Raw genomic sequence first — 25,647 nt, forward strand, 5'->3', positions numbered from 1 at the left:
GTGCGCGCAACACCACATGAGGTGCACTAAGCTGCTTAATCATTGTCTGACTTGTTAAAAAGAATGTCTTCTTTAAAAACTTAGTTTTCGAGAACAAAAATCCTTACTTACTTACTGGAAGTAAAGTAATTGTCTGTTTATTTTGCATCTAATTATCTCTATTATTATATAACACTAAAAATATTTTGTCCGCACATTTAGTACTTTTGACTGAAATTGGGGACATTTAAAAAGAATATAAGAAAGCATATTTTTTTAAATTTCTTGTCTGTCTGTCTGTATGTATGATCACGTTAATCTCCGAAAGTACTGAACTGATTTATTTTAAACTTTTACCAATTGCTTTGTTTTAACTCAACTTAATATCTAAAGTTTGTTTCATCAAAATCAGTTCATTAAAAAAAGTTATCGGTATTTCAATGAACTCAAGATATGAATTTGCCTGCAAATATATAGCAATCCATATCTACATTTATACTTATAACAAATCTATATTTGTTTGTCATTAATCTGTATTTTTAACCGACTTTCAAAACAAGGAGGAGGATGTTGTCAATTTATTATTTCCGATTCGATATTCGATTAATTATTTTAGATTCGATTTAAGGCTGTTTCTGAACGAGACTTATTCATTGACATCAAAATTCATTCATTGATAGTTAAACGTCAGTGCATTCTGTTTATTAAAAAAACAATCATATAGTTCAAGCGGGCAAAGCCGCGGGGAGGCCGCTAGTCTAAAAATAGTCAAGAAAATCTTGTAACGCTATTTTAAACCACTTCTTGCTCTGAATCACTTGAAAATTTGTACGTGTTTGGATCTGGTGATACATTAATTTCAAAAACCAAGAAATACTTTTAAACATTTCTTTTTTTAGTTTTGAAAAATATTAATCATATTTTTATTATTAACAGAGTCACTTGGACCATCGTCTCCACGATCATATAAATGCTGAAATAGTAACAAAGACTATAGAAAATAAACAAGATGCGGTGGACTATCTGACATGGACGTTCCTCTACCGGCGTTTAACGCAGAACCCCAATTATTATAATTTGCAGGGAGTTACGCATAGGTGAGTTTTGGTTTAAAGTTTTGAAGGATATAAAAATAAAAAAAATATAATGATTGCAGGGGCCGCCGTGGCGCACCGCCATAGCTTTTTATTGTAAACCTGACAGAATGAGATGATGTGAGGTTCAAATGCCACTTGGTAAAACAAGTTTTCCTCGTTTTGATAACACGCGCAGCGTTGAGTTCAGCCACTCGACATTCAATTTCTCAAAAATTGGGTGGAAAGAAGGAAATGCGGTGTTGTAACACTATGTTCCCTCTGCCTATCCTGCTATATGTATATGTCACCGTTAGTTTATAATTTTTTCGTGAAATTGTAAACTCTTTAAACGCTGGCCCTGATTGGTTGCGTTAACAGCAACATCGACCAATACTCATTGTCACCACGTAGCTAGGTATGTAAAAAAGTGTCAATAAAATGAAACTTTATTTTGTTGTATTGAAATAAAGAATATTTCTTTTATATATGCGAAAATTAAAAAATAAACAATTAAGAGTTAACATTATATACTGTGACTTTGGTATTTATGTACTAACATTTCCGCAGGTATACGGATATTTCAGTGCAGGTTCGGTTAGATTAGGTTAATTATTTTTAAATTTAAAAGTTTCTAACCTAACCTGCACTTAAAAATCGCCTAATATGCAGCTGCGGTGGTGTTAGTAGTATTTACATATTTTGAGCCTAATGAAGTAGTTTTTGAATTCTATTGTGATTTTTTGCGTTTGATAATGTCGGTTCACAATTATTCAATGGTTTACAAATCTTACGGTGACATATATAATAAAGCTACAAATGAAAAAATATACTTACTAATACTGGCACGCTCGGAACGCCAGATTTAAAGAACCATACCATACCATACTTACTAATAATAAATTAATCAATATACTTTCTTCATTCAAACTGCAAAATGTTTGTTTTTTATTTTATATGGCTACTTGCACCACATAATTTTCTCTTCATTCAATATTTTTTTTAAGCTTTCTTAAATTGATTTGATGATGATTACCTTAATAAACATTTTTCTTTAAAAAAATATATTTCAGGCACCTGTCAGATCACCTGTCAGAACTAGTAGAAACGACTCTATCAGATCTAGAACAATCTAAATGTATAGCTATAGAAGATGAGATGGACGTGCAGCCGCTCAACTTGGGAATGATCGCTTCATACTATTATATTAATTATACAACAATTGGTGAGGTTTATTTAATTATTATTTAAAAGAAAGTTAGGAAAAATTACCTTTTCCTAATTTTACCTTACGGTAAGCAGAGAGAACTTGGTGTTAAGACACTTTTTTTCACTTGCTGTTTATTTCCTCTCTTTAGAAACTAAATAAAGATACATGCTACGTTGAGTTTCGTCACTCAACACGCAACGCCTTGAGAATGCTGCGGAGAATATAGTATGGAAGTATCTAAACAATTAGGTGAAGCTAAAAAAAATGTATATTGTTTCAGAATTGTTCAGCTTGTCCCTGACATCTAAAACTAAGATCCGCGGTCTCTTAGAGATCATCTCATCAGCTGCTGAGTACTCAGATTTATGTATCAGACATCGCGAAGAAAATATTATAAAGGCTTTGGCTGCTAAGTAAGTAAAATTTAAAGTTAAAATATATTATAAAATCAAAATTAATTAGGCCAATAAAAGCACTTTTGAATAAAATAAATCAGCTTCACGCATGTATTCCGCATACAGCAGGGTACACAGAGGGAACCTATTGTTAAGACACTCCGTTCTCCAGTTTCTGTCGAATTCTGGAGGCATTACGTGTTGAGTGGCAGAACTTAACGCCGCGCTTTGCCGCGACACCAGAGCGAAGAAATAGAAATATAAATTTAGATTATTTCATTTCCACGAGTGGGGATCGAATCCACAACCAATTGGTTTTACTGTCAAACTTTGTGCCTCTGCGCCATGACTGGCCTCAGACACTTATGGACTGTGTTATATTAAAATGTCAGTAGTGTTGATCCTACAGGACCTACCATTAGCTCGGAAAGCAGTTCTGCTGAGAAGAGGCAGAAACAAACACTTTAAATTTTTTCAATTAGGTTGTAGTAGTAGTAGAGATCACGATTTAAGTAATAAGACTATTGGAGAGGAATGAAATTTATTCAAGGAATTCTCTTTAAATTAGCTGAGTCTTTATCTTATCTCTTTCCTTTTTCTGCGCAGGGTGCCCCACAAGCCGACCAACCCGTCGGGTGGGGGGGTGAAGTACAACGAGCCGCATGTGAAGGCGCACGTACTGCTTCAGGCGCACCTCTCGCGCACGCAGCTGCCCGCCGAGCTGCAGGCCGACACCGCGCTCGTGCTCACCAAGGTGAGCGTGTGTGCTTGTGTGTGTGCGTGCGTGTGTGTCTCTCATATTGACCATAATTCATTTTTAAATAAGTTGCCAAGTTCGAAAAGAGTTGGACTCAGCCAGTAGCGGGTTCTGAAGTAGCAAGCATGGAGTTGATGTATAGTGTTATATGCAAAAACTGAATGTGTTTCTCTCTTTTGTTCGTAGTGTTGGTATAAATTTAAAATAAAACCAGCTTCACGTTGTATCCCGCATACAGCAGGGTATGCAGAGGGAACCTTATGTTAAGACACTCCGATACCCACTTTCATGCGAATTTTTTGAGACATTGCGTCTTGAGTGGCGGGACTCAACGTCGGGCTTTTGTCTTTATGCCAGACCGAAGAAATGAAAATATTAATAAATAATATTTTATTTCCCCGAGTGGGAATTGAACCCGATTGAACCGTCGCATTACAGTCACACCCTTACACCACGATCGTATCTGTTTGCGTTTATGTAAATTACAAAATAGAATTTGTAATTTTTAAAAATATGACACGGTGAATTTGTAGGGAACATTACTTATTCTAAATTAATATTATTACATTTACTAAAATCATCCGCACGCAGCGCATTGGAACAATTCAAACCTGTTCCGAGTTTTTTTGCTATGCGTGTCGTAGGCTGCTAGCCAGCATCGCCACGTTTAAAGAGTCGGCTAGAATCGCTTGCGACATTCACTTGTGTATCCATTGCTCTCTTAGCTTGCATTCAATTCTCAATCTTAACTTCTTGCTATTACGTGCTAGTTTAGCTTGTATTTTCTATTGGTATTTATTTAAATTTCTTTATTTCCTTCTGTGATCATTTTCTCTTCACGTATCTGTGAGTTAAATAAATTTGGACAATTTCTCCACAAAATTTGGATTTTTAATTTTACTCATTTAGTGTAAAATAAATAAGATCATATTAAATAGTGGTATCACATCTCAACCGCTACAAATTTATCAGGGGTCCTTTTTTGCCCTACGGAACTCTTTATGAATCATTCAAAAAAATTCTTAAATTTTAAATAATAATATCAGATAGGTGACCAATAAATATTAGTATGGTATTATTATAGTATCAACAACTTGTGGTCGCAACGTCACTTATTGGTCTCCAATGAATATATAAACCTAACCAAATTATCCTTCTCCTCTAGGCGATCCGTCTCATCCAAGCCTGTGTGGATGTGGTATCCAGCAGTGGATGGCTGTCCCCCGCCGTCGCGGCCATGGAGTTAGCCCAGATGGTGACACAGGCTATGTGGGCCAAAGATTCGTACCTACGACAACTGCCCCACTTCACACCTGAGCTGGTCCAACGATGTGCTGATAAGGTGAGGAGTTCGTGATGGTGGATCTGTTGATTGAAGTATGGGGGGATATGGGTAATCTTCGAGATTATAGTAAACGTTCGATCGAGAATTCGATCGGTGAATTACAAATTATTTGTTGCCCCTGCCCTTGTGAGACATACCAACTGTTGAGTAACTAAGCCGCGATAGGCCTCGCACATTAAGGAAAACAAATCCTTTCTAGAGAATTCTAGCAAAATAAAAGGTCGACTACATGTTTTTTAACAAAAATTGTTTATACATTTTTTTTTATTAATAAAAGTAGTGAGCGAAATTTTCCATGCTGTTAGGTCGTAGAAGCTAATAATTAAATTTGAGGAGATGGAAGTTGGGAATTAAAGTTATGGGAAACTGTTGATATGAGGACCGAAGGGTGTGATGGGTTTATACCACAGACCTCTCATTTTCGCCACGACTGGCCTCTAAATATTATTACTTATTTCATTTTCACCTTCCACTTTCCTTAATCCTTAGCTGTATATATAATATGAAATATTTTTTCCAGAATGTGGAAACGGTGTTCGACGTGATGGAGCTGGAAGACGCTGACAGAGCGAAACTGCTTCAACTGTCACCCACCGAGATGGCGGACGTGGCCAGATTCTGTAACAGATATCCAAATGTGGAGCTTAGTTATGAGGTAAATAGTTATTTTGTTTATTATTTTTTGCTTCACGCTGTAACACTATCGCAAATATTGGGGGAGGTTGAAGGTACCTATTGTTAAGACACAAAGGTCTTATCACGGTCTGGTTTCACCACTTGTCAACCAACCACTTATTCATAAGATGGACTATGAATAATATTATTTTTTATATTTTGTAAAAGGTTATGAAGGTATTATAAGTAATGTAGATGCGACGGTTGTGGGTTCGATCCCCACTCGAGGACGTGAAATATTTATTTACGTTTATATTACGCTCGCTATACGCTCTGGTGTCGAGGAAAAGCGCGGCGTTGAGTTCTGCCACTCAACATGCAATGCCTCCAAAATTCGGCAGAAAGTGGGGAACGGAGTGTCTTAACACTTGGTTCCCTCTGCCTACCCTGCTGTGTGCGGGAAACAGCGTGAAGCTGATAAGTAAAGTAAAAACTAAATAAATGAAATTTCTCTCCGTGATGTGTCTCATTTATATGGGAGTCTTAAAACTCTTAAGATGTTATACATCTTAATTTATTTAGTTTTTAATAATAATAAGAATATATGATAAGAAACTTTTAATCTTCACAATTTTTATGCGAAATATGCTGTAGGATTGTATATTTAATTTCAGTTCTTTTTTTTCTTGACAGGTAATAAATGAACGTCGCCTCAGAGCGGGAAAAGCCATAGTAGTGGAAGTGACGCTCGAGAGGGAGGATGAGATCGTCGGTCCCGTCATAGCACCATTCTTCCCACAGGTATGCTATTTTTTTATCTGTGGACTTTTGTTGTAGAATAAAAAAAATCTGCTCTTTTTTATTTTTGAATGGACTTGGATTTCATGAAATTAGTTTTTTAATAAAAAAGTTTGCATAAAATTTATTGCACTAAATTACAATTGTTTATAAAATGATCATATGGGACACTTAAATTTGGCTAGATATGATTTGTAGGAGTGTTAGGCTAAATTCTCCTACAAATAACTAAAACATCAATTTCTTTTACAGAAACGCGAAGAAGGCTGGTGGGTGGTCATCGGAGATCCAAAAACAAATACCCTCCTCTCCATCAAGAGGGTGTCCCTAGGAAGATCTGCCAAAGTACGCCTGGACTTTGTCTGTGGAAGTCCTGGAAGGCACACTTATACTTTGTACTTCATGTCTGATGCCTATCTCGGAGCTGATCAGGAGTACAAATTCAATGTGGAGGTCGGGGACGCCGCCTCTGATAGCAGTGATTCGGAGTGATAGTGATAAGTGTTACGGTATAGCACTTTTTTCTTTTGTAGTTGTAGATAATAAGAAAATGTTAAATACACAGTTTTTCTTCAATTTTGATTTATTGTATCATTTTCTTTTCATCTCTTAAAGAGCAAATTAATAATTCAGTAGTTTACAATCTACATATACCATAAATACAAATAAATAAATAAATAAGTTAATAAACAGAAAATGTTTTTTTTCTTTTTTTTCTATACAATGCAAATATTAAATATTTCATTTTCTTGAGTTAATCGCACCCACAATCGGTCGCGCTTGCAGTCGCACACTTGTGCCGATGCGCCATGTCTGGACTTTTTTTATAATCAACGCAGGGGCACGCAGGGACGTTGAGTTGTGGAACTTAAATCTCCGTTTCCACCTAAATACTTAATACAATTAATGAAAAAAAAAAATGTTAATTTTTCAAATAAAATAAACAATAAAATTATCTTTGGAAAATAAAACGCCATTTGATAAGGACGACGCACGCACACATAAACCTATCAAACGGATAGGTGTAAAATCCTACGTCTAAACTGTTGAGGCATCTTGATTAATTTCTTTAGGTATGAGTTTGAAATATTTTACCCTATATGCTGTTCTCGTAAAAGTTGCTCTGACGCTTCCAGCCTGTTTATAAAAATAGTCTTAATTATTTTATTCAAATAACTTTAAATTTATAATATTTATTTGATTGTATATATTAAAAAATACAAATATACACAATTTCTAAACTTATAAAGAAATCAGTTCTTCATTGCTTTACACTATCTTAATTTCTGCGTTCTAAATAAACATTAACTTGGTATTTTAACCTAGACTCATTATATATTCTAAGTTAAGAAATGATGTAACATTAAAAAAATCTTACACACCTTTTTTTGTAGGTAAAAGTTTGTTAACCCTGAATTTCACAACACCTGTGGTATCTCGAAATAGATAATCTGACAAATAATCTTAAGATATACCTAAAGTTTCATAAATTTTCTTTGTCTCGAATCTCAAAGTGACAGATGGACATTATCTTATACGTGAGAGATAAATAATATGCTTATGACTAATGTGACAAGCCGATCCGGTTTGAACGGGACGGTCCCGTTTTTCACTTGTAGGTCTTGGTGATTCTACTGCCCTGTAATGCCTTGTCGGTGTTAGAGGGCACCGGGACATAAAAATGTCCCATTTTTCTATTGTCCAATGTTGCTTTTTTATACAGTAATTTAAAAATATATATAGAGTAATTTTATCTTCACCAATGAAAAAAATTAAATGAAAGCACAGTTTTAAAGTTGTTAAAACTGTGCTTTCATTAATTTTTTTTCTCTATACAAGCCTAATACAAATAAAACAAAAGAGACATTGCCAAAAATTAAAATGTGACGTTTTCATAATAAATAATAAAATTATCGTTGTTAAATAGAACGCCATTTATTAAGAATGCACAGCACGCAAACAGACACTAACTTATTTATATTTTATATATCAAAGCGACATCTCACACGCCTCGTTCACGAAACCGAGTTGTAAGTATTGGAGGTGAAGTTGAACGTAGTTTAGGTTTATTATAGAAAATAGGCCTTAAATATAACGAGATATCCCTTACTCGTTCTGCCACATTCGTTCTCCGTTGAGAACGAATGTGGCAGATCGACAACGTTTAGTATTTTTGTAGTAGCAGGAGGGTTTTACGTTATTGGTATCTGTGTCACACGTAATGCAGTGTGCAGCAAGTATGAATAAAAATCGTGAAATGAAAAAAAACTACGTCTATACTATTGACGAATTTTAATATTTTTTTAGTAATTGTGGTTCTTGGAAAACGAGCGCAGACGCTTCCATCCTATATAATTGCTAAAAACCAATGTCCCGTTTTGAGCCGAACAAAATGGTCACATTATATATGTGATCTGTAAAAAGACAATTTGTGAGTTCGAAATGAAATTTCTTTGTATGAACGGCACAGCCTCTGATGATTTTTATTTCCCATTCGATGGAATTATTTATTTTAATTTTATTATAAAATACCGAGCGAAATAGAAAACAGCGTGGAGCTAGCTGAACAAGCTCCACCACACAATGCGCTCGATTTGGATTAAAGTTATTTTTTTGTTATTTCAAATCATATTTTTGTATAAGCTACATTATTTATAGCTTTACGCCAATTATTATTAAGACATTCCGTTCCATTTCTGTTCGATTTAATATTTCCATTTCTTCTATTTTGTTTGACATGGAGTTCCGCCGCTCAACACGCTATGCCTCAAGTACTTATATCGGAAGTGTCTGAACACTAGGTTCTCATGTTTTCTCTGCCTAACCTGGTATGTGTATACCACAGCGTGCATGCGATGTGATACGGGATATTGAGATTATTCTGACAGAAAGACAAAAAGCTCTATTATATATAATTTCACATGTATAATGTAAGTTCTGGAGGTATTGCGTACTTCGGTATTGGAGTGTCTTAACACTAAGTTCCTAAGTTCCCTATGGCTACCCTGATATGCGGGATACACGATTCCGAGATTACAATAAAACTTTAATTTCATAGATAAATTTTAAGTTTTAAAATACAGTAGAGATTACTTCACACTACTTCTATTGCATTACATATTGTAGGGTACTAGATGGAGCTTCTTGTTTGTAGTCACCTAACCTAGGGCACTAGAAACAGTGTAATCTGATCTTTGCTATAGTCACAATTTAAGTTCATTTTTTGTGTCTGTTACTTTCTGAATTTTCGAAATTCTAATAAAAAAACAGATAAGAAATAAAACTCTAATAACGGTGATTATAATTCTATATTTCAAATTGAATATCAAACTACAATGCTTAAATACATTTTATATTTTAATAAAAAAGAAATCACATATGAACAGCCTGTTTTGAACAAAACAAAAATATGAAATTAAAAATATATCTTAAAAACACGATTATAACGATAATTTTAAAACAATTTCTACTAAAAAGGTAGGTTTTTAATTCTAAATAGTAGAAATTGGTAGTACATTTAAACGGTCTTTTGTAGGTATTCATCAAAGAGGTAAAGTGATATAGAGAGGTCTCTGCCATCGTCCTTGGTGATGAACTGCTTGAGATCTGTGGTGTACCCGGCAAGGTCACGGACTGTCTTGGCATGGTATTCTATGAACTCTTCCTCTAGGTATTGTGCGATCTGGATAAATTAGTTAGAAAAAGATTATATATATATGGGACAATTAATAAACATTTGTAACAATTGTGTAAATTATCTGTATTTATTGTTTATCGTATATTTGTTCTTCGCTCTTCTACTTCTTTTCGAAATCAAATATAATTAAAAAATATATCCTCCTTCATACATAAAAATCTCCCGAAAAACTAAGCTAAGAGAGTTATGATTATTGTGTATGAAGAGTGCTTGCTCCCTGATCTCCTCTACCTCCAGTTTCCAGGCTCAGGAACCCCAAAATCTACAAAACCCCTATAAACCCCAACCTACCTCAGCATCATGAGTCTTGTGATTGTTCCTTGTAGCCTCCTGGTGTATGAAAAATGCGCGCTCAGCGATCTCCTTCTCCACGTCCAAGGCGTGTGCGAGAGACTCCAGCTCCTGGAGCTCGATGGTGGAGTTCCTTGTTTCTTGGTCCTGAGAACTACGGGCGCGGAAATCCATGCTGCCGCCTGTAGGGATTTGAGGTTAGTTAAGTGACTTTTAGAAGTTACATTAAGGTATAGCGCGCACTAGTGATTTTTGTCACCGTGACTGTTGCGTCACTGTCACCGTATACATTACACTAAATGAAGGTGCGCGCATTTGGATACGTGACAATTGAGTGACTTTTTGTCCGCGGAGGACGGCAACACGCCGGTGACGCAACTGTCACCGCGTCCATAGATTTGTATGCCCGTGCGCGCATTAGCAACTAAATGTCACTTCGTTCCCCCTACCCCTTGCGGTTTCCATACTAGTCGTCTTCCGCATAAACATGAAACAGCAGCGTGTTGCATTGCAGCACAGAATTTTTATTTCAAGAATGGCGTCAAGTTCATCACCAAGGCAAAACGTGTGTTTTCATGAAGATGAAATAGACAATGACAATACAGATTGACGAAATTGAGTTGAGGCCATTGCTCTATGACAAATCCCTAAAGGTTTATTGAAATAGTAATTTGAAAAGAAATATTTTCTACGTTTGCTTTTTTTTCTATTTCTTAATATAAGTGCACAGACAACTTCACATATTTCAAATTTAATTAGTCATATTTTATTTTACCAATAAGATCTTCATCAGATATTTATCAATCTTTATTTTACTTAAGACAACCAATCTCTAAAATAAAAAAAAACAGACTGCAAAAATAAACCTACCTCTCAAAGTGACATGTTTAATAATATCAATAGTTTTGGCCCAAGCGTCATCCGACAGTTTCTTGAACAGTTTGCTGAATCCAAGTCTGTTAGTTTGATAGTTATTGTAATATGCAGCAGAAAGGAGATATTCATATGATCTCCTGAGGTGTAGATTGGCGTACGCTTGGAGCTCCGTGGCCACGTTGCCCTGGTGTCCAAAGTTGCCGTATATTGCGTTACAGCTGGGTAAAGCTAGGGAGAAAATTCGGAGTCAAACTACGTTTATTATATAGCTAGAGCGTTAATTAAGTTATATAAGATATTAGACTGTGAGTTCTAGTTAACCTGTAAAAATAACTTAGAGCGTTGAATGAAGAATGTGGTGCTGCCTACCGTGCAAAAATACGTGTCGTTGCTTATGTACGTAAAAATATATATATTATGACCACCATTTATAAGAAAATTAGTTCTGCACAAACGGGCATAGACGCCAACAGTGTTCTTAAAAACTTTAAAAAAAGAGGTGAAGTAATTATGAAAGAATAATTATTTATTTGATTTAATTATCAATGCAGTTTTAAGTATAATTAAAGTTAAAAAAGAACCAAGAAATTGAAAGTGAAAATAAAATGATTAATCCAATTGACTACTAATTGAAACTTAATACGAAAACGACAAATTGGTTAACCAATTAATTGCGTAAGTATCGGATTTGAACACCCATCGGAGACATTCTATAACGAAGCTCTTCCAAATAACTACATTATCTTATCTCGTAGATTATTAAATAGAAGCTCAAAGAAACTTATCTGTTAAATGTTATAAGGAAACTACTTTATTATAAAAGTACCTATAATTTAGTAGTTAAATAAATAAATATTGACTTAAATTGAATAAATATCATATAGGAATTAGACTACTAGTTATAAAGTAGTCATTGTTTGTAAATGTAAATAAATAATAAAAATTATGAGGTCACTGTGGTGCGGTGTGATAGCGTTAGGCAATAAACGAGGTAGCTGTGGGTTCTATCCCAATATAGGGGATTTAGTTATAGCTTCCCAAATAATTAAATTACCTATATTAGGGTGCCGTGGTTTGCCTACGACCGACGTTAGCGCCCTGAAGTTAGTTCTAGATGGCAGTGCATATTTCATTTTAGAAATACTCCGAGTGTACAATGTGCAAAAGTTCAGAAAACTTAACTCCAGGGAGGTCTGTACCTTATTTTACGGCGGGGAATTACCCGCAACGTAATGGTTATATTAGTTATAGATTATACTTTATTAAATCATAAACATATTTATTATTTATATATGTGTAAATAATAAAAACAATATAAGAAATAAGCTAGAAGAAGTTCTAGAAAATGTAAAACGCAAAAAATAACGAACTAAATATGCTTTATTCCATGTGGCATAAAGCATATAGTTTTTTTTATATATATTTTATATATAAAAAGAAAACCAAGTATCAAAGTGTTCTCTGGAAAGAAGAACAGAATTTCACAAATTTTATACAATTACATTCTCGAATTGAATGTAAAGTTAAAAATAATAAAAGAAATAAACTTACATAGACTACTGGTCGCTCTACCGCACTCCAAAGACACTTCATTGTAGCAAACCTCCGCCGATACAGCACACAGTGCGAGGCAGACAACAGCGATCACAGCCTTCATCATGCTATTGAATGTAATGATAGTAATTCATATTAATTATTAGATTAATTAAATGGGCAAATAATAATTATTTATTTTAATTATTAGATTAAAATGAATTGCTTCTGGAAGCAACTGAACCCAGAACTGTTGCTCTTATAGTCAGTCATATATTGTGCCGCCGTGCCAAGACAACCCATAACAATAAATATTTCAACCTACCTATAACAATATCTTGAATAAAAATATAAGAAGCTTGATAAATAACTAAAAAACTAACGTCACTCAAAAAGTTTTGAATGAAAAGTCATTACTATAAGATACAAAAAATCTGTTCAAGTTCAAAGATAAATATGTTAAATTAATACAAGTATGTTTCCCGGTTATAATCTTTTATATCAAAAAACTATTATCAACAACTCACAATGAATTAATAATTAATGACCATATCAAATAAATCAAAATCAGCTTCACACTGTATCCCGCAAACAGCAGGGTAAGCAGGGGGAATTGAATCACCGAGTTCTGAAAGCATTGCACGTTGAGTGGCGGAACTCAACGCTGCAGTTTGCCTTGACACCAGAGCGAAGAAATGAAAATGTAAATAAATATTTCATCTCCTTGAGTGGAGATCAAACCCACAACCAGTCAATTTTACAGTCACACTTTGTGCAATTATGTTAATATTTATTTACACTGTATGCTATTATAGCATGGCAGGTGAATTTAGGCTCTGTATTTATCTCAAATCTGATAGATATCTTGAGAAAATTTAAGAGTGGCCATCTTCATTCATGAATTATAGTCTATAAATAAAATGGCATCTTGATCTCAAGATTGAGTTGAGAGTGTCAAGCCACTGTGTCTGAATTTGAGACAATTCCTGTTGAGTGGGGGGAACTCTATGCCATGTTTTGTGTTACCAGAACAGGGAAATGAAAATAATGAATTACCATTAGCAGAGATGGAACCTACAAGGATTATGTTTATAGTCAAACATTGTGCCATTGTGCCATAATGACCTCAATAAATTGTTGTGACAGGAAATGCATGAACAATGACTGACATTATTTTATTTATTAAGTATGTATTTAATAATCATTCAATCAATCTGTAAGTTTATTAATATTAAATGTTTTAAAAATCTTATTATATTAAGTTTTGTAATGTAATTGTAAATAGAATTTGATTTACTTTCATCAACTTATTATTTTAATTATTTATGTTAATGTACATAGGTCAAATGTGTTATTGAAGATTATTATTATACAGAACTTCAAAACATTATTGTTATATTTTATATTATCCATTAAAGACAACTTACTATAATATACGGCAAAGAAAATAAAATATGACATTGTAATCACTCTTGGCAAGATTAATTAAATTAAACAAGATAAAACCAATACTTCTACCAATATTGCTGTTAATCTTTGATTAATAGGTTATTATCTTAATCTTTATTAATAAAAATATGATTGATTAATCAATTATAAATAATAAAATGGGTAGTTTCTTACCTTTTTGCGACTTTAGATAGTGGTTTTATAAGCGTGCGAGGATAGATGCGTTGAAAGAGAAGCCTTTACACTCACTGGCGCAGAAGGCGACCTCCCAACAAAGGCGATTGATAAACTTTGAGTTGAAACAAAATGGAAATATATATTACGAATTATCACTGCTACAATAAATAGTATTGTGAGTGACACCAGCCACTTCAAATGTACTTTGTGGAAATTTTACGTTAGTGTCGCCAGGTTAATGAGTCTTATATCCCAATTTTTTCGAATATTTGTCTTAAATTTTGATGTTAAAAATTTGTTTGGAATGTTTGTAATTAATTTGTGCAACGTACTGTCGATTTCGTTACTTAATTATGGCGTTGTTTGTTTTTTATGAACGTTAAATAGTAGAATAATATCTTTAAATGTGGGGAAAGTTGATAAGCTGGTATATTAATATATCCTCCCCTCCCGCCTCGGCTATGACGATTGCATTGCAGCTGTTAATCGTTGAGGTTTTGTGTTTCAAATGCTTTCATAATATTTCTTTTTCATATCAATTTAATACATTCCTTTTATGCACAATATCCTTACACTTGTACGCTTATTAAAAATAGGACAAAAAATATGATAGCAATAACAAAAACTTGTTTAGAGGCTAAAAAATTCCACATAATTCTCGAAACCCAAAACCTCAATATTTTATCTCGCTCACTCTTATACGTTAAGTCATATACGTTTATCTCGCTCCCGCATCAAACAAAGTCATTTGATGTAGGGACTTGGAACACAAACACTTTAGTTTTACCCATTGTGAGATTCGAGATGCTTTCGTTATCGCTGCGTACTACAATATAATCTTGTATTTAAAATATAACTCGAATACTTTTGTCCCAAACCTTTATTTTGTATTGATAAGTTGCCTTCTGCACCAGTGAGTGTAAAGGCATCTTTCAATTGAACGTTACTGTGCTATCGTTTAACTATTTAACATAATTCAGATTTTTCTATACCCTCGTCAAAAATATCTGTGATTTTATTATAGAAAAATGAAGACGATTCTTCCTTTGCTCGTGATTTTGGCTGTCTGCTCTCCAACATTCGCCACACAATGTGAGTATTTGCTTATTTGTAATTTCTTTTTTTATTTATTTTTTCACTCGTACAATGGTTATAGCTTTTAACGATACTGTCAATTAATTCATTACTTTATTAAAATATATACATAAATTTAAATAAACGCTAATATTTTTTATTTTTAAATGAAACATTTGCTTAAGTTATAAATAAAAAAATATAACGCGCAGGTAGAATTTGACATTTATTTTTGTTTAAATATGATGAATGTATTTATTAAAAGTATTTATAATATAAATTGATATGGTACAGTTTACTATATACGTAATAATTTGCGTTTTGGATTCATTATTATATCATATGATAAATAATTTCTTTTTCTTTTGTCTGACAATGAAAAGTACTATGGCTTTTTTAATTGCTACTCCATTTACTTTTAAGAAACAGCCCTTCCTTCTTATTTTATTTGTACACAATTGTTATATTACCACAATTCTTCTGTAAATCAGTTCCAAAAAAACATTTATTTTGATACATTACTTACACCTATAAAATAGAGCTTAAAGTGTTTATAATATGTTGCTTAAGGAAATCCAGTGAAATTGTTTACAATTGACTTTATTGAATGTTGATAGGAAGTAGCACTCTATACATGACTGACATTTTATATCAATTGATTGCTTCATTTCTTGTTAAACCTTAGTAAAATTTTACTGATATTATAACCTTAAGGTTAGAAGAGTTTAATGCTCTTTTGCTCATAAAGGATAACCAGAGGCCAGTCGTGTCACAGGAGCACACCTGCAACTGTAAATATGACAACTTGTGGGTTCAATTCTACCTGTCCTGACCTGATAAACTGCCTGTGCAGATTACACCATGAAACTTAAAAAAATCCTAATATCACAATACTTCATTTCCCATGTTCTGCCCAAATGCATATGTCAATTTGGCTTATCCCAAATTTATCTAATTCCCCCAATTGTTAATGGGATCCATAATCATTTCACTTATGTTGAAATGATGTACCACTGTAACACAAAGGCAATTATTAAATCAAAATCTTTACAAAAACTTATAATTTATACTATAATAATAATAATAATTTGCTGCCTAATTTGACACAATAAGTATGAATAACTGATAAATAAATACAAGTAATACTACAGAAAGTCTTTATAATGATTCATACAAAAATCCTTTTATTTTATATCACAATGATAAATCTAGCTTTATCTATGTATATGACACTATTAGAGTTTATATGAAATAAGTTTCATTGAATTGATTTTGATTGATTATTTATTGATTGTCAATTGGTTTGATTTTCATATTTGGCTTTCATGTTTTTTAGCTTTACACATCCCACATATTACACGGCAGGTGGTAGTCCTTCCCCACATTCCAAGTTCCTTGTTGAGTGGCAGAACTGAATGTTACACTTTGTCATATCAGAACAAACTATTATATTTCTTATAATATATTAGTATAATTATGTTATTTTTATACCTGCCACATTTATCAATAAGAATAACTTATTTTCTTTAAATTTTATAAAATAACCAAATTATTGCATCTGTACCTGGGGACCTAGTATTAAGACACCCATTATTTTATTTATTTATTTATTATGGCACTTTTGTTACCCATTTTTCGTTAAACTCTGGAGGCTTTGTGTGTTGAGTGTCGAAACTCAACAGTGCGCTTTGCAGAAGGCATTGAAAAAATTTTTGAATGGGAATCGAATACATTGATTTTGTTTTATAATAAACTAGCGGCCAGCGCGCGGTTTCACCCGCGTGGACTATGTTATTATTAATAATTTCTGTCTCCATGGCTACGTCCTAGTGATGTCTATGCAAAATTTGAGACTCCTAGCATTTGTAGTAACGAAGTTTCATACAAACTTTCAACCCCAAAAACAACCCCTTGGATGTCGAATATTGCAAATTCCCGTCTTAGCGAGCACCTACGTCCTATAAATAACTCCTATGCAAAATTTGAGATTCCTAGCACTTGTAGTTTTTGAGATTTCGTGATGAGTGAGTGACCTTTCGATTTTATATATATAGATAATGTATCGTCATGAGTTATTGTTATGTCAACACTTTTTTTATTAAATATATGAGTTATAATAGGTTTAATATTCTGTTCGTTCGTTCTGCATAAGCCAGGCCAAATCTAAAATTCCACACCTATATACATAATAATTATACAAAAGACTATAATAATTATACAAAAGACTCTAATAATTATAATTTTTATTCTAATAATTTCTCTAATAATTATAAAATATATTTTTAAAATTAAAAAAAAAAAAAAAAAAAAATTGTCGGTAGGGGTCTCATCCAACCCCTCTAGTATAAGCTCTAGATATAAGTACAGTTTAAATTGTCCCAAAATTAAGTACGCCACATTAAAAGAACTTTCTTAAAATAAAAAAAGGCACGGGCAACTATGAGCCCGTGGATGTAGTTTTTTAAAATAAAAAAAAATAAATAGGTTTAATATTAAGATTAGTTTCAGATTTGATAAATCCTTTTTTAAATATATACTGTTTATAGATTAGATAGTGATTATTGAATGGTACTTCTCATGTTACTTTTATAATTTTAAAATGTTAGGCCACTAAGTATAGAAAAATGTGTTAATGTGAAAAATAAACCCACACCTTGGGTTTGATTCCCACAATATATTTTTTTATATTTTCTATAAATATGCTTCTCATTGCTTTTCTTTATCCTTATAATTGAAATTTAACAAAAATGTTATTCAATAAGTAATATGTATGATGTACTGGAGGTAAGCCTAGGCATTTTATAAACATGGAGAGCTTAAAATATTGTAAATTGTATTTATTTAAACCTATAACTGCAGTGTTGTGTCAGATATTTGCACAACAAGTTATAATTTTAATGTAATTTATATTGCCTTTCTCTACATACATAACACAAAAATAATTTTGCAAATAAGCTCATCTTTAAAATATTTAAAGCGACGGTTGTTGGTTCGAACCATACTTAGGGGAATTAGTTATTTCAATTCCTCGTTTTATAAAGAAGAAAAAGTGCGGCGTTAAGTTCCGCCATGCGCAACACGCATTCAGAAATAATTATTAACACTAAATTTTCTATGTTTACTCGGCAACATGCGGGATACAGCCTGAAGCTATATAAATATATATTTTTAAAAGGATTTATATTTTATTTAAATATATCTTTCTCTTAAAACTTTATCGCGATGCTTGATCACGTAAACTTTATCTAAACGACGTGGTTGTTACAATCTTAACAGATAGTTACATTTTGATGATATCATGTATCCATGGCCGGAAATGCCTAAATCTATTAAAAATAAAGCCACTTGAACTATTACTTACTACATATTAAGGCCGTCTGGCGCACTGGCGAAAGCTCAGACTGTATTTAATAAAATGGTGTGGGTTAGATCCCCACCCGAGAGGGTGATTATATTTTCCATTTTCATTTAATTTTCATTAGTTGAAATTAACTTCCCGCTTCACGAACCTACCTAGTATTGGCAATGGTAAATCCTAGTAAAAAAATCAATAAACAGAATGATTTTTTTGCGTAAAATAATAACTTAATTCCTTTTAACAAAATTCAATCAATAATAAATATTCAAAACGAAGTATATATACAAAGTCTACTTTGTACTCATGGTCAAATTGCAAAGGTCGTTCTGTCAAGATGGCGACGCGGCTTTTGGCAACGTCATTGTTCATTTATTAATTAATTTTTAATGAAACAAAGAAAATAGTATTCTATCTAATTGAGTTATAACAAATTGTTCAGTTTTATTATCTTGTATTAATTTTATATATTGACAACTGTTAACAACTGGAGGATTTTTTGTTTTACACTTTTTCCCGCGTATTAGGATAGTCATAGAAAAAGTAGTGTCAAGACATTCCGTTCTTCGCTTTTCGCCTGAATTAGAGACGTTGCGTGTTGAGTGGCGGAACTCAATACCTGAATATTTATAGTACTTAAAATGTTTATTGTTGTACCTCTGTTTGTTACTCATTTAACTTTCGACGGAAATTGCTGAATAAAATTATCTTCCGTTAAGATCTCTTTGTCTACGCTGCAACATTTGAAAGTTGTAAGCAAATAAAAGTAAGATTATACCATCTCACTAATCTAGTATATTCGTTCAGTTCAACATAATTATTTGTTGGTTTACCCTCTATATGTTATCAATAGAAAAACAAACATTAATGACATACACAGATAATGAATACTTGGGTCACATTTCTATTACGCATGTTTAACGTATACTTATACTATTGCATTTTTAAATTGAAGATTTAAATGACTAGCTAGTTAACGAGTTTCTGACTCCGCTAACATTATTTCCTTTAGTACTTAGAATATATTAGGTTACATTAAGTACTTACCAAAAATAAACATGTTTAAAACAACCTTTGCATGCTTGCAAACTTGCTGAATATAAAAAATAATTATCATTATATTCTTGTATTCTTTTAAAAGCTTAATTATTATGTAATACAATACAAAATAATAAAATAGCTTTATTTGTTATATTTTTATAACAATTTTCCTTACATAGAAAATTCATTAAAACAATATTCTATACATTTGATATCATCCAAACAATGGAGTGACATATTTACATGAACTCTAAATTAATGACGCGATTTTAAAGTAATTGACACAGGTCTAATCGAATTAGATATGAATTAACGTTCACATCTAATTCGAAAAGCTTTTATATATAACTAGCGGCCCGCTCGCGGTTTCACCCGCGTGAACTATGTTATTATTAATTTCTGTCTCCATGACTACGTCCTAGTGACGTCTATGCAAAATTTGAGATTCCTAGCATTTGTAATAACGAAGTTTCATACAAACTTTCGATCCCAAAAACAACTCCTTAGAAATTGAATATTATAAAATTCCCGTCTTAGCGAGCACCTAAGTCCTATAAGTAACTCCTATGCAAAATTTGAGATTCCTAGCACTTGTAGTTTCTGAGATTTCGTGATGAGTGAGTGACCTTTCGATTTTATATATATAGATATGGAGACATGATATGAGAGAGACACGTAGTTTGTTGTAAAAGCCATTGGAATATATATATAATATATATGTTATATGTTAAATGCCCAGCGGGGAAGGCAAACATCTGGCTTGGGTATCGAATAACTTAAGCTTTTTTAATCATCAGTAGAAGAGTAACCACTAGACTCATCTCTTCGGCCTCACATATTATATTAAAAACTACATATAACAATGTTATAAAATTGGGCGAGCTCACGTATCGCTCAGTTTTCGAATTTACATATTTTTTAGAGCACGGAGCATTTTGGAACACGGAGTGTCTTATCACTAGGCTTCCTCTGCCCTCTCCGCTATTCGCGGGATACAACGTGAAGCTAAAAAACAATAATCGTAATATTAATTTGATTTCTTTCTGTCCCCCAGGCAACGTGAACCCGGTGAACATCCCCAAGCACTGGATCACGATGTCGCACGGCTGCCGCAGCAGCGTGCGCCAGCAGATACAGATGGAGATAGCCGCGTCGCTGCAGTATCTGGCCATGGGGGCTCACTTCTCTAAGGATTCGGTGGGTTTCTGTGGATTTTTTTTGGATTATACCACTATTTTTAGCTTTGTTTTGTATATGCCTGCCTGTTTAACTGTAAATCTATTTTTCATTTATTTACCATTTTAAATTTGGCCGCCGCACTTCGGGGAAGCACTAATTCAAATAAACAAACTTCTTAATTGAACTACCTACATACCTACTGCTTTTTTATACAACGACACGTTTTGACTGTTCTAATCACTAGAAGAAAAAAAAACAAAAGACATTAGACAAATCCCCATGTGTGTGCAAATTATATGATAAAAATATTTATTAATTCAATAATTATTTTTCCTTTCTTCCCCACTCAGGTAAACCGTCCAGGCTTCGCCAAACTGTTTTTCGAGGCCAGCTCGGAGGAACGGGAACATGCCATGAAGCTGATAGAATATCTGCTGATGAGAGGAGAGCTGACCACCAATGTGTCCTCCTTGATCACTATTAGGGTAAATTTTATTTGGAATTGCTTAAAAATATTGTGGAAATGTAAGTAATTGTATATTTATTTGTATGATAGGGTGTATAGATCGATTTCGTTGTGTCAAACTTAAGTATGAGGTATTTTCGAATGTGCTTATTTTCTCGGTATCGAAACATTATGCTGTATCTTGCTTTATACTAAACAAAATAATATATCTACATTGTCAGACATTGGTGTAAGTGTTAATAATTTAATTTGACTTGACTCATACATCAGCTTATTCCAATAATATACCTACATATAAAACAAGTTCAATTTATTTGAATAGTGAAATAATAATATTTCCACTCTCTACAACTGACAAATTTACAAATAACTAACTAACAATGCTAAAACAAAAATCTCTCTCTTCCAGCCCCCTGACCACAAACACTGGAACTCTGGCCAGGAGGCCCTCGAGGAGGCTCTCAAGATGGAGGCTGAAGTGACGAAGGCCATCAAGAACGTTATCATCAAATGTGAACACGACAAGGACAGCCAGGGACACGACAATAATGATTATCATGTAAGTTTTCTTTTATTAAAGTAAAATATTTTTTGTTATATACAAGAAAAATAAAAAAACATACTAAATTGATAGAAACATACATAAATTAATGTAAAAGGCGGTCTAATCGCTAAATGAGCGTTTGTTTAAAGAAGTTATATCTGAGTACTTATAGAAACAATAAGATTCTACGAATAACACCATGACACAATAAGCTACATAAGTATATTTAATTTTGAGAAGATTAGAGAAATCATTCTTCGAGACTGTTTACCGCCTAGCAGAAAACAACGCCGCGTTTTGTGTAACCAGACTGAGTTAATACTTGATGAATGTTATTTAGGATTTGTTGCCATATAAAAATACTTTTTTTATATAACGTACTAGAACCAGAAAGATACTAGGTGGGCTCTGCCTATCCTGCTATATGCGGGGTTAAGAGTAAAGTGAGAAAAACTATATTTAAGATATTAAATTTCATTTCAGCTTGTCGATTATCTAACTGGTGAATTCTTAGAAGAACAATACAAGGGTCAACGCGACCTCGCGGGCAAGGCCTCCACTCTTAAGAAGATGATGGAGCGTCACTCCGCACTTGGAGAGTTCATCTTCGACAAGAAACTCATGGGCATTGACATATAACTCATACAACCTAGGAGTTCTATATCATTTTTATAATGTATATTTAAATAAAACATGTTTCTCTTTTTTGTTATGTACAAAATTATTCATTAATATAATCAAATAATGTTTTCTTTGTTTATAAGAACTTCTATTTGGTTTTTTTTTTTCAACTGTTACAGTTTGACGTGTTATATTTTTTTGTCGTTATAGATTATCTGTTTCAGTACAAAAGTAATTTACCATTGCCATTTTTAATGCTGAATAGAAGTTACGTAAAGCTATAGAATAGTATAGTTGTAATTACAATATATTCGTCAATTGATAATAAACAATTTTAAATTCGAAATGTTCTTTTATTACGAAAAACTTGGAAATAGATAAAGTAATACTCACTTTTCTCTTCTCAAATTTTAATTATTACACTACTATTATTTTATTTAGAGCTTTTTGACAAAACAAAACAGTTTGTTTGTTGTTGTGAATTGGATAGCGTTCTGGCTAGTTGTATATCATCAAAAAATATTGTCGTTATAGGGGACATGAATATCGATATTACCCCCAATAATCTTACACAACAAGCCCACGACTATCTTAATCTACTAGCTTCGCATGGCTTGATTCCCTCGCATAAACTTCCTACACGTGACAATACATGTCTAGATCATGTAATGACAAAGTCTAATGAAAAAATAAATACATTGGTTATTGACGTCGACATCACAGATCATAAGCCTACAGTTGCCAACATTGAGTGGGGTGAGTTAAATCCTAACCCTAAATTATACCGTACAATTATTAATTATCCTGCTGTCGTCAATGAAATCCTTTCTGTCGATTTTGAAGGAATCATGATAATTAAAAGTGCAAATTGCGCAGCAGAATCACTCGTTTCTACTGTCGGCTGTATCATTAAGAAGCATTCTAAAACTGTTCAAATCAATTCCAAATATAGTACACTAAAACCATGGATAACTAATGGTCTCCTACGGTGTATACGTAACAGAAATAAATTATCTCGTAAAACAAAGGCACATCCTGAAAATTATATACTTAAAATTACATATTTAAGGTACAGAAATTTTTGCAACAAACTTCTTAAAAATCTTAAGAGGAACTATGAGAAAATGGAACTGTATAATGCTCAAAATAACCCTAAGACCACATGGAAGGTCATTAAAAATTTAACATCTACACATAAGAATGTTTCCCAACCCCTAGAACTCTTACATATTGCCTCCGATAGTAAAACTTCGATCAATAACGTTAATAAATTCTTTGCTAATGTAGGCAGGAGATTGGCGGAAACATTCAAACCTATACAGAGTTCACCAAATGCGACCCCTGTTAACGCATCGTACGCTGAACCTTTACATTCGTTTGTTTTATTACCCACAGATGAAGCCGAGGTAAAAAGTACTATTTTGGGACTGCGTATGGATGCAGCCGTTGGCTGGGACGGGATTTCAGCGAGGCTTTTAAGGGATTGTCTACCTAAACTAGTACCTGTAATAACACACATCTGCAATTCTGCTATATCCTCTGGATGTTTTCCGAATGTATTCAAAAAGGCAGTCGTTCATCCAATTCACAAGAGTGGGGATAAATACAGTGTCGATAATTATAGACCGATATCTATCCTGCCAATCATGTCTAAAATTCTAGAAAAAATTATCAACAAACGCTTGATGCACTATCTTGAAGCACAAAATGTCTTAGCATCCAACCAGTATGGTTTTAGACGTGGTAAGTCTACTGAAGATGCTATTGCTTCGTTTGTTGACCATGTAGTTGCTAGCTTGGATAAAGGCACGAAATGCATGGGGGTATTTATTGACCTTTCTAAGGCCTTCGACACTGTTTTTATCCCTTGCCTTATGTCTAAATTGAATACCATTGGTGTTCGAGGTATTCCTTATAAAATGCTGGAGGACTATATTAGCGATCGGAGTCAGTGCGTTAAAATAAATAACCTAATAAGTGACAGCCAGAAGATAAATTTCGGTGTACCCCAGGGGTCAATTTTGGGTCCAACGTTATTTTTGATATATATTAACGACTTATGTAAACTATCGCTTACCAATTGCTCAATATTTACTTACGCCGATGACACGGCATTACTCATAAAAGGCAATAATTGGTCAGAGGTATTTATGCACGCAGAGAATGCACTTAGGTCTGTGACAAGTTGGTTTTCTGATAATTTACTGACTATTAACCTAGCTAAAACAGTGTACATGCCTTTCTCTTTGAAACCAAATACCTTATGTCCAGCTGATACTCTCCTTTTAAAAGTTCATGCCGCAAATTGCCCTAATAACGCCTCCGCTGCAATATGTAAATGTCCGCTGCTTAGAAAAACTAATACCGTAAGGTACCTTGGTGTATTAATTGATATGTCCCTAAACTGGAAGCCTCACATTGATAGCCTAACTGCTAGAGTACGTAAAATCCTTTTTATCTTTAAAAAACTGAGACCATCTGCAGATTACCCTGTTTTAAAAATAGTTTATTATGCCCTATGCCAGTCTATCATTACATATTGCATTTCTATTTGGGGTGCAGCATCAAAGTCTCTACTGCTACCCCTGGAACGGGCCCAGAGGGCTGTCCTAAAAGTCATGACCTTCAAACCTTTTAGATATCCTACATCTCAGCTATACATAGACTGCGCAGTTTTAACGGTGAGACAGCTTTTTGTCCTCCATACCATACTTCGTGTACATAGGAAAAAGGAATACAATAAAAATAACACAACATCTCGTCGGTCATATAATGTTTGCCCCACTTACAAATGTAATACTGCCACTGCCCAACGACATTATCATTTTATCGGTGGTCATCTATATAATAAAATTAATAAAATATGCAACATATTTCCTCTTTCCCTTCATCTATGCAAGGCAAAAGTTAGTTTATTTTTACAGGAGCAGGAATACAGTGAGACAGAGAGTTTTATAAAAATAAGTACATAGAATAAGATATGTTTTCAATTGATGAGGTTTTTACTACAAATGTGCATCCAGTTTTCTTACTTTTATTATTATTATTTTATTTTTTTTTTTTTTCTTACATTTGTATTCAGTTTTTCATACAATAATGAACCAACCAGACAGTGGCGGACTAACTCCGTCGGAGGCCCGGGGCGGTGTAGTCAAAGGAGGCCCCCCCAGAC

The 25,647-nt window shown here is 33.4% G+C and overlaps 3 protein-coding genes and 1 long non-coding RNA gene across 5 annotated transcripts in view; 2 read left to right on the forward strand and 2 right to left on the reverse strand.

Moving 5' to 3' along the window:
• The window catches only part of Brr2 (U5 small nuclear ribonucleoprotein l(3)72Ab), a 37,458-nt gene extending 30,589 nt beyond the window's left edge, over nucleotides 1-6,869 (forward strand). The window contains exons 35-42 of the mRNA XM_085199882.1: nucleotides 916-1,076; nucleotides 2,126-2,277; nucleotides 2,543-2,675; nucleotides 3,264-3,411; nucleotides 4,580-4,756; nucleotides 5,280-5,414; nucleotides 6,068-6,175; nucleotides 6,425-6,869. Of these exons, the coding sequence (XP_085056008.1) occupies nucleotides 916-1,076; nucleotides 2,126-2,277; nucleotides 2,543-2,675; nucleotides 3,264-3,411; nucleotides 4,580-4,756; nucleotides 5,280-5,414; nucleotides 6,068-6,175; nucleotides 6,425-6,664 (1,254 nt within the window). The 3' untranslated portion in view covers nucleotides 6,665-6,869. The remainder of the gene's footprint in view (nucleotides 1-915; nucleotides 1,077-2,125; nucleotides 2,278-2,542; nucleotides 2,676-3,263; nucleotides 3,412-4,579; nucleotides 4,757-5,279; nucleotides 5,415-6,067; nucleotides 6,176-6,424) is intronic.
• On the reverse strand, nucleotides 6,421-7,703 carry LOC146530511 (uncharacterized). Its single transcript, XR_014878881.1, has 2 exons — nucleotides 7,555-7,703; nucleotides 6,421-7,065 (listed from the first exon to the last, which is right to left on the reverse strand). It is a non-coding gene; the product is annotated as an uncharacterized LOC146530511 (long non-coding RNA).
• A 1,758-nt stretch (nucleotides 7,704-9,461) lies between these two features.
• Fer2LCH (ferritin 2 light chain) lies at nucleotides 9,462-14,335 on the reverse strand. Its single transcript, XM_085199884.1, has 5 exons — nucleotides 14,193-14,335; nucleotides 12,588-12,697; nucleotides 11,031-11,264; nucleotides 10,161-10,342; nucleotides 9,462-9,854 (listed from the first exon to the last, which is right to left on the reverse strand). Exons 2-5 carry the CDS (start codon nucleotides 12,694-12,696, stop codon nucleotides 9,690-9,692), a joined length of 690 nt encoding a protein of 229 aa, XP_085056010.1. The 5' UTR covers nucleotide 12,697; nucleotides 14,193-14,335; the 3' UTR covers nucleotides 9,462-9,689.
• Nucleotides 14,276-22,821, forward strand: Fer1HCH (ferritin 1 heavy chain). 2 transcript variants are annotated; one of them, XM_085199886.1, is made up of 6 exons: nucleotides 14,276-14,415; nucleotides 15,220-15,287; nucleotides 20,720-20,862; nucleotides 21,195-21,329; nucleotides 21,720-21,869; nucleotides 22,338-22,821. In XM_085199886.1, exons 2-6 carry the CDS (start codon nucleotides 15,224-15,226, stop codon nucleotides 22,491-22,493), a joined length of 648 nt encoding a protein of 215 aa, XP_085056012.1. In that variant the 5' UTR covers nucleotides 14,276-14,415; nucleotides 15,220-15,223; the 3' UTR covers nucleotides 22,494-22,821. The 2 variants fall into 2 exon arrangements, with proteins under 2 accessions (XP_085056012.1, XP_085056011.1); XM_085199885.1 differs by having other exon boundaries at nucleotides 14,365-14,429.
• The last annotated feature ends 2,826 nt before the right edge of the window (nucleotides 22,822-25,647 follow it).

The sequence above is a fragment of the Heliconius melpomene genome, chromosome 17 (genome assembly GCF_056956725.1).
Source record: "Heliconius melpomene rosina isolate 202511_hmr_F chromosome 17, ASM5695672v1, whole genome shotgun sequence".
Classification (NCBI taxonomy): domain Eukaryota; kingdom Metazoa; phylum Arthropoda; class Insecta; order Lepidoptera; family Nymphalidae; genus Heliconius; species Heliconius melpomene.